The following is a 9,475-nucleotide window of genomic DNA, read 5'->3' on the forward strand; positions in this document are numbered from 1 at the left end:
GCTAGGGCGATGCGGGCACCCCTGGCGTGCAGCCCCTGCGGGCACCATGAGGCCCCTGCTCCGCCGCCTGCTGCTAGCCGCGCTCCTGCAGCTGGCCCCGGCCCAGGTATGTGCGTACCGACATCCCGCCCTCCCGCGGTGCCCTCTCTCAAGGTTGGCGGAAGTGGGGAGGCACCGAGCAGCGTCGGCCGAGGGGGTCCGGCCTCGAATGCGGGCACTTCGGGACCCTGGCCCAGGCATCCTCTGAGAGGTGCCTCTCCCTGCCGGCCCGCCAGCCCAGCCCCAGGGCCACTCCTCTGCTCCACCCCGTCCCCTGGGCGCCGCCGGGGGCGGAGCTGCCTCAGTGCCCACAGGACCTGGTTTGGCGCCCACTGTGCCGGCTCCTGACCTGCAGCCCCCAGAACAAGCCGGGCCCTGAGGCTTGGAGATTTGACGCCGCCAGCAGAAGGCGCCTGTCGGGTCTCGGGCCAAGGCAGGTCCCAGGTGCCCAGGAGAGGACAGGTAAAGCTAGAGCAGTGGCCTCAGGAACAGAGCAATCTGGAAAGATGTCAGAGAGGTGGTGAAACCTCCTGATGTGAGGGCAGAGCCCTGGGGCAGCGACAGGGCTAGCCCCTTCTAGTGTGTACCTTGGGTTCACATCTCTTTTCTCCACAGGCCCCTGTCTCCCAGCTTGATGCTCCTGGTCACCAGAAGAAAGGTAATGGTAGCAATAACTTGGCACTGGGCAGCACTAAGAGGGTTTGCCACAGGCCCTGATTCCAGGCTCCTTGTTCCATCATCTTGTGTAAACATAACTGTCCAATAAGAGACAAACTATGATTCTGCCCATTTAATAGAGAAGGTAATTGAGGCAGTGGGGTTACTAGGTTCTGGATAAACAGCAGGGGAGGACAGAGGGGAGATGCATGAAGAGGGCTGGTGGAGGGTGGCTGTCACTCCAGGACTGGGGAAGACAGCTGCTGGGAGCAGCTGTAGGAGACCCACTGTGGACTAACTCTTACCCATTTGTCCATAGTGGTATCATGGATAGACGTGTATGCTCGAGCCACCTGTCAGCCACGGGAGGTGGTGGTGCCCCTGACTATGGAGCTCATGGATACTGTGGCCAAACAACTGGTGCCCAGCTGTGTGACTTTGCAGCGTTGTGGTGGCTGCTGCCCTGACGATGGCCTGGAGTGTGTGCCTATTGGGCAGCACCAGGTCCGGATGCAGGTACTGGAGCAGGTAGAACTGCAGGATAGGGTGGATGCTGGTGCTCTAGGGGCCAAGCCAGCCCAGAGACTGAGGCAGAGGAGGCTGAGGGGTCAGTGGCCAGGGTCCTGACTGTTGGATGAGCTTCTCTTCCTCCATCCTTGGAACATCCCCTTTCTCTGTCTCCTTTTCCCTTACTACCTCTCTCCTCATTCTTCTGAGCACAGATCCTCATGATCCGGTACCCAAGCAGTCAGCTGGGGGAGATGTCCCTGGAAGAACACAGCCAATGTGAATGCAGGTGCCAGCCAGGCCCAACTTCTGAGCTTGTAGAATCCAGGCTTGGGGGGAGCTGGGTATGGTGGTTCACTGCAGTGGGGACCAGGTTTCTAAGAACAGAGCCAGAGGTAGGTCTCAGCTCTGGGGTGAGAGAACAGGATGCTTGGATTTCCTGATCCTCCTTTTCTGTCTCTGTCCGTCTCCTTTATGTTTCAGACCAAAAAAAAGAGAGAGTGCTGTGAAGCCGGACAGGTGAGTCTCTTGACTCCAGCTGAGGGGGAACAAGGGGTGTATGAGTGAGTCAGGAAGTTGTGGTCCCTTCCCCTCCTCCTCCCGCTTCTTTTTCCTCCCCTTTTCTTCTGCTCCCCATCTCTGTATGCTATGCCCTGACCCCAGCTCCTGGGAAGACTCTTCCTTCCCACCCCAGACGTGTTGCTTCTCCTCCTAGGGCTGCCATTCCCCACCACCGTCCCCAGCCCCGCTCTGTTCCGGGCTGGGATTCTGTCCCCGGAGCACCCTCCCCAGCTGACATCACCCATCCCACTCCAGCCCCAGGCCCCTCTGCCCACGTTGCACCCAGCGCCGCCAGCGCCCTGACCCCAGGACCTGCCACTGCCGCTGCCGACGCCGCAGCTTCCTCCGTTGCCAAGGGCGGGGCTTAGAGCTCAACCCAGACACCTGCAGGTGAGAAGCCTGCTGGATGGCATTGGTTTGGGAAAGCATCAAGGCTTTGTTCTGGACCAGGTCCAGGGTGCACCTTCCAATGGGAAGAGAGTCAGGGAAGGGGAAGCTAGTGAATGTGTTGAACAAATATTTACCAAGAGTCTGCTGGCGCTGAGATCAGTATGAACAAGGCTCATCTTCTAACACAGAGTTGGAAAAGAGGGCAAGTGATGCCAGCAGAGGATGTCCATGGCTGTGGTGTGGGGAATCTGGCCTCATCTTTGAGAGGTCAGAGATCTCCTGTAGGAAGTAACATTTTCCCAAATAGAACTGAGGGAGACAGCTTTTCCATTTTGCAAAGTTTGGGCCTTCCCAGAAACCCCTGTGGTAGACATTTGCTCTACCTTATGGACTCTTTGAGAGGTCAAGAGACAAAGCGGAATCCTTGTCTGCCTTTGTCTGTAGAGCTTCTTGCCACCCCTGCATCCCATGGTGAGGCCATGGGGTGACATCCTATGGGCTAGGTCAATGGGGGCTTCCTAGGAGTATTAGGAAGGAATGGGGCTCACAGAAGTAAGAAGAGAGTGAAGCAAGAGGAACCATGGTTGAGTTCAGCCAGCACGAACAGACTCCTCCTTCCCCTCAGGTGCCAGAAGCTACGAAGATGACTTTTCAGACTCAGCATGGCCACTTGCCTCACAAAGCCACACACCAGTGGGGGAGAAAAGGGGAGTCTGGTGAGAACAGTCCAGATCCCAAGATCTCTGCCCGGGTGGAAGCTGCTCCAGGACCTGGGCCTCTTAGAGGGCTACCCCGCCATCCTTTTTCTCTCTGAGGCAGTCAAGAGGTAGACAGAGTTGGAGGAGGAGATTTGGAGGCAGCAAGAGGGTCATATCCCAGCTTAGGGGAGAATGGGGTACTGTCTCAGTTTTTAACCATGCTATGCAAGTGAGCATTTTACAACTGGCTCCTCCCTCCTCTTACTAAGAAGACCTCAAACCTCTATGAATAATGGGATTCGGGCTTTGTTACAAGAACTGTGACCTCTTCCCCCCAACCCTGATAAAAGAGATGGAAGGAGATATTCTTGCTGTATCACTATTTGTTACCATCCAGGCTAGCTGGTTTGGGTATCACTGCCTCTGAGACCCAAAGCTTGTCTTGATCCTATGTGTGGATGGAGATGAAACCCAATGCCCCACAGCAGATCCCAGGCAGCCAGAATCATATATTAATCACTTTCCTGTTGTTATTGCAAGGCACTGGGGGATCAGGGACAGCCCAGGTGTTGCAGAGTGCTTACCTCCTGCTTATCACAAGAGTTCCCGTCTAAGACAGGGTGTGGTAGCTCACACCTATAATCCCAGCACTTGGGAGGCCAGGGTGGGTGGATTGCCCTGAGCTCACAGGTTCAAGACCAGCCTGAGCCAGAGCAAGATCCATCCCTAAACACTAGCCAGGCATTAGGGGGGTGCCTATAGTCCCAGCTACTTGGGAGGCTGAGGCAAGAGAATCACTTGAGCCCAGGAGTTTGAAGTTGCTGTGAGCTATGACACCACAGCACTCTACCAAGGGCAACAAAGTAAGACTTTGTCTGGAAGGAGAGGGCCTCCTATGGCCAGTGTGCTTGAGGTGGGACCCATATCTACTGGGTGACCTTGGTTGTCATTGCCTCTGTCTTTCTGAGCCTTTTTCCCTCCACATGTGCACACAGAGGGAACAGGTGATTGCTGTGGTTGGGGCACTTGGGGTCCAGAGAAATTTGAATCTGTCTTCACATAATAAGAAAAACAATACTCATTTTCCCTGCTGGGCAGCACTATTTGCTCCCTGTAGCTTAACTCTAAAGCCACATACATCAGCTGGGTGCAGTGGCTCATGCCTATCATCCCAGCACTCTGGGAGGCCAAGGCGGGTAGACTGTCTTAGCAAGGCCAGACTGCGTCTTTACTGAAAAAAAAAAAAGAACAGCCAGGTGTTATGGCAGGTGCCTGTAGTCCCAGCTACTCTGGAGGCTGAGGCAAGAGGATCACTTGAGCCCAAGAGTTTGAGGCTATTACACCACCACACTCAACCCCAGGGTGACTGAGACTGTCTCAAAAAAAATAAAGCTACATACCTGGGAATTGTGGAAGGTACCTGTAGTCCCAGCTACTCGGGAGGTTGAGGCAAAAGAATGGCCTATGCCTAGGAGTTGGAGGTTGCTGTGAGTGGTGTGATGCCACAGCACTCTACCAAGAGCAATAAAGTGAGGCTCTGTCTCTACAAAAATAAAATAAAGCTACATACCTCACTCGTACCTCCCTGAAGAGGAAACACCAAGTGTCTATGGCTGGTGGGCCTGGGTCCCCACACCCCAGCCGGTGTCTTCTCCACCTTTACCTCCTTTGTGCTCTCTGGCTCCCCAGGTCAGCTGCTGCCTGAGACTCCTGGCTTGTCTGACCCACATCAAGCTCAACATGCACCCTTCTCCCTGCATCCTCAGTACTGGAGGCTGAGTGGTGAGGTGGTGGACAGAAGGCCAGCCTGGCACCAATGCTTGAGGCAGGACATTGACGGGCAGAGTTAACCCAAGTAGCCATCCTACTGGAGGCTTTCCCTGAGGTGTTGGGTTGGAGGGTGTGGGCCCAAGGCAGGAGTGGGTTAAACTGGAAGAGAGTTCCTGACAGCAATTACTACTTTCAAATTGTTTTCTTAGCCATGATGTCACTGATGACACCCTGAGCCAACTAAAGAGGCAGATGAGGGTTAGGTACCTCCCAAACCCACCTAGCAATGCTTCGTGCACCCCCTCATTTCTTTGATTGCCTTTTTCAACTGAGGAAACAGACTCAAAAAGGCTAAATGAAGGGCCAGGCACGGTGGCTCACGCTTGTAATCCCAGCACTTGGGAGGCCAAGGTGAGTGGATTGCCTGAGCCAGAGCCAGAAAACAGCAGGATGTTGTGGCAAGCAACTGTAGTTCCAGCTACTTGGGAGGTCAGGCAAGGGAATGGCTTGAGCCCAAGAGTTTGGGGCTGGTGTGAACTGATGCCATGGCACTCTACCGAGGGTGACAAAGTGAGACTCTTGTCTCAAAAAGAAAGGCAAACTGGCCTGGGTATTTGACCTAAAGTCAGCAGTCTAACCCTCAACCTAGGTTTAGGTGCCTCTTCAGCTGACAGATGTTTCATGGGTGCTGGCACCCCTGAAAAGAACAGTCCAATGAGGCGAACCTAGACCATTCCAGTCATGAAGTGCGCGCAGGGCCAGGTAGGCCTGGCTGCCAGAGAGAGTAGCGGGCGGGAGCATCTGCTGTAGGCCACAGCCTGGCGCTGCACATCGTCTTTGTTCTACATAGGCCCTGTAGGATGTTATCAAGCCTGTGTTGGACGCCAAGGTCACACAGCCAGTCAACCAATGGCAGACGTGGAATTCAAACCTAGGTCTCAGAGTGAAGCCCAGGCCCTTTCCACAACTCACTGGTGACTGTGGGCCCCTGAAGAGGCCAGGGGCAAGCAGGAGCGCTGTGGCAAAGACTGGTGGCAAAAAAAATGGCACATCGAGACCACCTCCAGGAACCCACGCCCACCTGACCCTAATGTCATTTCGGCCGGAAGTGCCTTTGGCCCTTTTTGGCAGTCACCCTTAAAGACTACTTCTCTGCCGGAAGTGGTGCAGATCACATGACAGAGCGAAGGCGGGGCTAAGGAAGAAGACGTGCCAGCAAGGCGTGGCGAGCGGGTTTCGCACGGTCCAATGAGGGAGGGCGGCGTGGCCCGGTCTGGTAGCGACGAGAACGCGCCTGCGCAGAGGCAGCAGCACGACCGGGGTTGACTCCGGGGGCGCGGCGAGGAGGTGAGAGGGGGCCACAGCCCGGGCTGGGGGGAGCCGGGGTTCAAGAGGGCAGGCTGGATCAGACCGGGCAGAAGCAGACCGAGGCTCCAAGTGTCAACGACAGCTAGGTGACGAGGAAATTGGCGGTTGGGATCGGAGCTGTCTGGAGATGCCGCAGGGGGAGGGTCCTCACGCCGCACGGGGCGGAGTCCTTGGACTTGGGGCGGGACGAGTGACTGAGACGGGTGGGACCTCCGAGCCGGTGCCAGTGGAAGGTGGAGCCTGGCGTCTGAGGGCAGGGCTAGAAGGGGTGGAGGGAGGAGTCTGGCTTGAGGAGGAGGGGCTAGAGCAGGTGGAAGGGGGAGCTTCAGGTTTGAAGACAGAAGAGGAGGGAAAGCAGGCGCTGGGGGCGGGCCTTCAGCTGGTGAGTGACGAGGTTACGGTTACGGAAAAGGGGTCTAGCTCTGTCAGGGGCGGGGCTGCAGGGCCTGGGGCGAAACCACGCTCTCTAAAGGGCGGAGCCAAGGAGCCAGGCGGAGAGCTGGGCACTAGTAATGGCCCGGGGCGTCCACGCGGGGGCGGTCTCCGTGGTGGTCGGGCCTGGGGACGCGGTAGGCCGAGAACTCCCCCGGGAGAGGTGGTATGGGTGGAGCGGGCTCGACGGCCAGCAGACACAGGGCCAGTCTGGGTGCCCCGGAGACCCCCGAGAGCTCAGAGCTGGGGAGGCGCCCCAGGTGGAGGCACAGGGCCGGCCTGGGGAGTACCTCCGGAGGACCCGGGCTCTTCGGAACCATCCAGCGGGGATGTATGGGTACCTCGGGGCCGACCCCCTGCAGCGGCCGCAGAGGTGTTGGTGTGCTGGGCCGGGGGCAGCTGGGTGTGGCGTGAGTGGGGCAGCCCAGTCAGGGCAACAGCTGCGCAACCAGATAGGGTCTGGACTTTGCGTAAAGGGACGAGTGGGAACTGAAGAACGGAGGTGGGAACCGGGAGGGAGGAAAGATCTGGGGGTGAGCAAAGGGGCGGGGCCCTGGCTGCTGTGGCCTCCCCTGACCCCATACCCTCGCTGCTGGGGTCCTCGGCCAAGTCCCCTTCTCTCTGGACTGGTAAGTGTGGCCGCAGAGCCCAGGGGAGAGGGTGGTAACCCGGGAAGAGGGGATCCCCAGGGGCAGGCGAAGTACGGTGGGATGGAATCTTCCTGGTACCTGCCCAAGTTCGATGCCTTCCCTGCCCTCCTCCCCGTCAGTCGGTCGGTCGGGGTCTGTGCCTGCAGAGACATGAGGCTGAGCTGGGTCCTGACAGTACTATCCATCTGCCTGAGTGCCCTGGCCACGGCTACGGGGGCAGAAGGCAAACGGAAGCTGCAGATCGGGGTCAAGAAGCGGGTGGATCACTGTCCCATGAAATCTCGAAAGGGGGATGTCCTACATATGCACTACACAGTGAGTGATGGGGATGAAGTTTCGGGCGTGGGTGGGGCTTCTGGGGATCAGAAAGGACTTAAAAACCTGATTCCTCCACCAACCAGGTGGGTGACCTTGGGCAATTCCATTCTACCTTGCCCTTCACTTCCTACTCCCCAGCTGGGCATCAGTAAGCAGTGACAGTGTGCTTTTAGCTGCCCCAAACTCTGTTCCCTTCAGGGACCACCAGTGTTGTGAGGGAAGAGCAGCTCAGTGGAGGTTGGGGTGGTCCTCTCCTCACTGGCCTTCCCATGGTCCCACAGGGGAAGCTGGAAGATGGGACGGAGTTTGACAGCAGCCTGCCCCAGAACCAGCCCTTTGTCTTCTCCCTTGGCACAGGCCAGGTCATCAAGGGCTGGGACCAGGGGCTGCTGGGGTGAGTTGCGGATGGGGTTGGGGTTGGGGTGTGCATGGCCACGGTCCAGGAGGTGAACTGTGTGAGGCAAGCCCCAGAGGTGGGGCAGGAGCAGGGAGGCTGTGTGCTGTCACTTGCTGAGTACGTGTTATTCTGCAGGATGTGTGAGGGGGAAAAGCGGAAGCTGGTGATCCCATCAGAGCTGGGTAAGGGCCCTTCCCAAGGTGTGCAGAAGGCTGGGGTGTGACTGGGAGTGAAGGGCTGTTTTAGCCTCTCATTAGTCTTTATATAATCTATTATAATACCTGCCTCTTCCATGTCAGACAGTACCTAGAAGTGAGGATAGGGCAAGACCCTTGGGGCACTGTGCTGCCCATTCTTTGCCCTCTCGCTGGGGGGTGGAGGGCAGAATTCTGGCTGCCTGTATAACACTACCTTCCCCCCCAGCCCCTTTGCCTGAGCAGCTGGGAGGGAGCCTGGTTATAGATGTTTCTTCTTGTATCTTCTACAGGGTATGGAGAGCGGGGTGCTCCCCCAAAGATTCCAGGTAATACTATACCTTCTTACCCTCCATCCCCAGCAGCCATCACATCTCCTTGTGGCCCTAGCTCACATTCTGACCTCACTTCTCCCCTACAGGTGGTGCAACCCTGGTGTTCGAGGTGGAGCTGCTCAAAATCGAGCGACGTTCAGAACTGTAGCCAGACTGAGGAGGAGCAGTGGGGAGAGGGCCACATCAGGGACCAGACTGTTAAAAACAAAAAAACAAAAAACCCTTAAAAGCCCAAAGAATGACCCTGTGTTTCTTTTGGGGCCTTGAGACACAGACCACAGGTCCAGTCTCCCTCTCCTTTAGCAGCTCCAGACTCCCTTCTCCTTGCCTGTCTGCAGAGTCTTGGGGGTCTAGGCTCAATGGCATGGTAGCCCTTACCCAGATAGAAAAAGAAGCGTTCCTGCCTGTCAATGGCAACACTGCTCTCCCCTCCTCCACAGCTCCCCAGCCTCTTCCAGCTCCTGGTCTGGGAGCCAGCACTGAGCTATCGCCATGACTACGTGGCCCTCAGGAAGGCCTGCGGTCACCTGGGGAGAAGCTGCACTGGCAGCAATAGTAAAAGTAGCCTGACCCCCCCAAAAGAGACCAGCCAAGCCTGTTAGCTTCACCAAAGGCATATCCTAGCTTTTATTAAAGGGTCCGCGCCGCAGTCAATATAAAAACACAAAAAGTCCCATCAGTTTAATAACAATAAAAAACCCCAAAAGTGGAAAACTGAGGACAGGGGAAGAGGTCCCTGGGCCAGGGGCACAAGGAGCCCTGCTCATGGCACCAGGCCTGGCCGCAGGGTCCCCAGTATTGCTGTTGCTACGAGGTTGGGGGGCTGCGATTGTCCTGTGGGAGCCACCATTCACCTGGGTCGGGGACCCTTACTTCTTCTGGGGTGTGCTCAGCTTCTGCATGCCCCGGATCTTGTCCAGCAGGCCAGAGATGAAGGCCTGGACAGGAAGGTGGATGTTAGTGAGACCAGACTCCAAGATGACAGGAGCTTGGGCTCCCCTCACCCCACCCTCGGGGGGAATCACTTACCTCAGTGGGTTTGTAACAGTCAACCAGCAGCTCCTAGCAGGGCATTGGCGGGTGGGGGGAATGAGTACACAGTGAGTTTTTTTTTCTTTTTTTTTTTTTTGTAAAGACAGTCTCACTTTTTTGCCCTTGG

At 56.8% G+C, this 9,475-nt stretch overlaps 3 protein-coding genes across 8 annotated transcripts in view; 2 read left to right on the forward strand and 1 right to left on the reverse strand.

Moving 5' to 3' along the window:
• Positions 1-6: 6 nt before the first annotated feature.
• Positions 7-3,217, forward strand: VEGFB (vascular endothelial growth factor B). Of its 2 annotated transcripts, none has more exons than XM_003798599.3 (7): positions 7-106; positions 655-697; positions 1,016-1,212; positions 1,419-1,492; positions 1,687-1,722; positions 1,919-2,154; positions 2,780-3,217. In XM_003798599.3, the coding sequence occupies exons 1-6, from the start codon at positions 47-49 to the stop codon at positions 2,130-2,132; spliced, it is 624 nt and encodes a 207-aa protein (XP_003798647.1). In that variant the 5' UTR covers positions 7-46; the 3' UTR covers positions 2,133-2,154; positions 2,780-3,217. The 2 variants fall into 2 exon arrangements, with proteins under 2 accessions (XP_003798647.1, XP_012666153.1); XM_012810699.2 differs by having other exon boundaries at positions 2,020-2,154.
• Positions 3,218-5,781: 2,564 nt separating this feature from the next.
• FKBP2 (FK506 binding protein 2) lies at positions 5,782-8,552 on the forward strand. 5 transcript variants are annotated; one of them, XM_003798600.2, is made up of 6 exons: positions 5,782-5,969; positions 7,219-7,387; positions 7,672-7,784; positions 7,923-7,969; positions 8,275-8,310; positions 8,403-8,552. In XM_003798600.2, the coding sequence occupies exons 2-6, from the start codon at positions 7,223-7,225 to the stop codon at positions 8,462-8,464; spliced, it is 423 nt and encodes a 140-aa protein (XP_003798648.1). In that variant the 5' UTR covers positions 5,782-5,969; positions 7,219-7,222; the 3' UTR covers positions 8,465-8,552. The 5 variants fall into 5 exon arrangements, with proteins under 5 accessions (XP_003798648.1, XP_023374209.1, XP_003798649.1 ...); XM_023518441.1 differs by having other exon boundaries at positions 5,916-5,969; positions 7,192-7,387; XM_003798601.3 differs by lacking the exon at positions 5,782-5,969 and adding an exon at positions 5,992-7,051.
• Positions 8,553-8,914: 362 nt separating this feature from the next.
• Positions 8,915-9,475, reverse strand: part of PPP1R14B (protein phosphatase 1 regulatory inhibitor subunit 14B) — a gene marked incomplete at its 5' end in the record, with an annotated part of 2,450 nt that continues 1,889 nt past the window's right edge. The window contains 2 exons of the mRNA XM_012810602.1: positions 8,915-9,254; positions 9,346-9,378. Of these exons, the coding sequence (XP_012666056.1) occupies positions 9,186-9,254; positions 9,346-9,378 (102 nt within the window). The remainder of the gene's footprint in view (positions 9,255-9,345; positions 9,379-9,475) is intronic.

Source organism: Otolemur garnettii, unplaced genomic scaffold (genome assembly GCF_000181295.1).
Source record: "Otolemur garnettii isolate 467f Iridium unplaced genomic scaffold, OtoGar3 scaffold00140, whole genome shotgun sequence".
In the NCBI taxonomy this organism is placed as follows: Eukaryota; Metazoa; Chordata; class Mammalia; order Primates; family Galagidae; genus Otolemur; species Otolemur garnettii.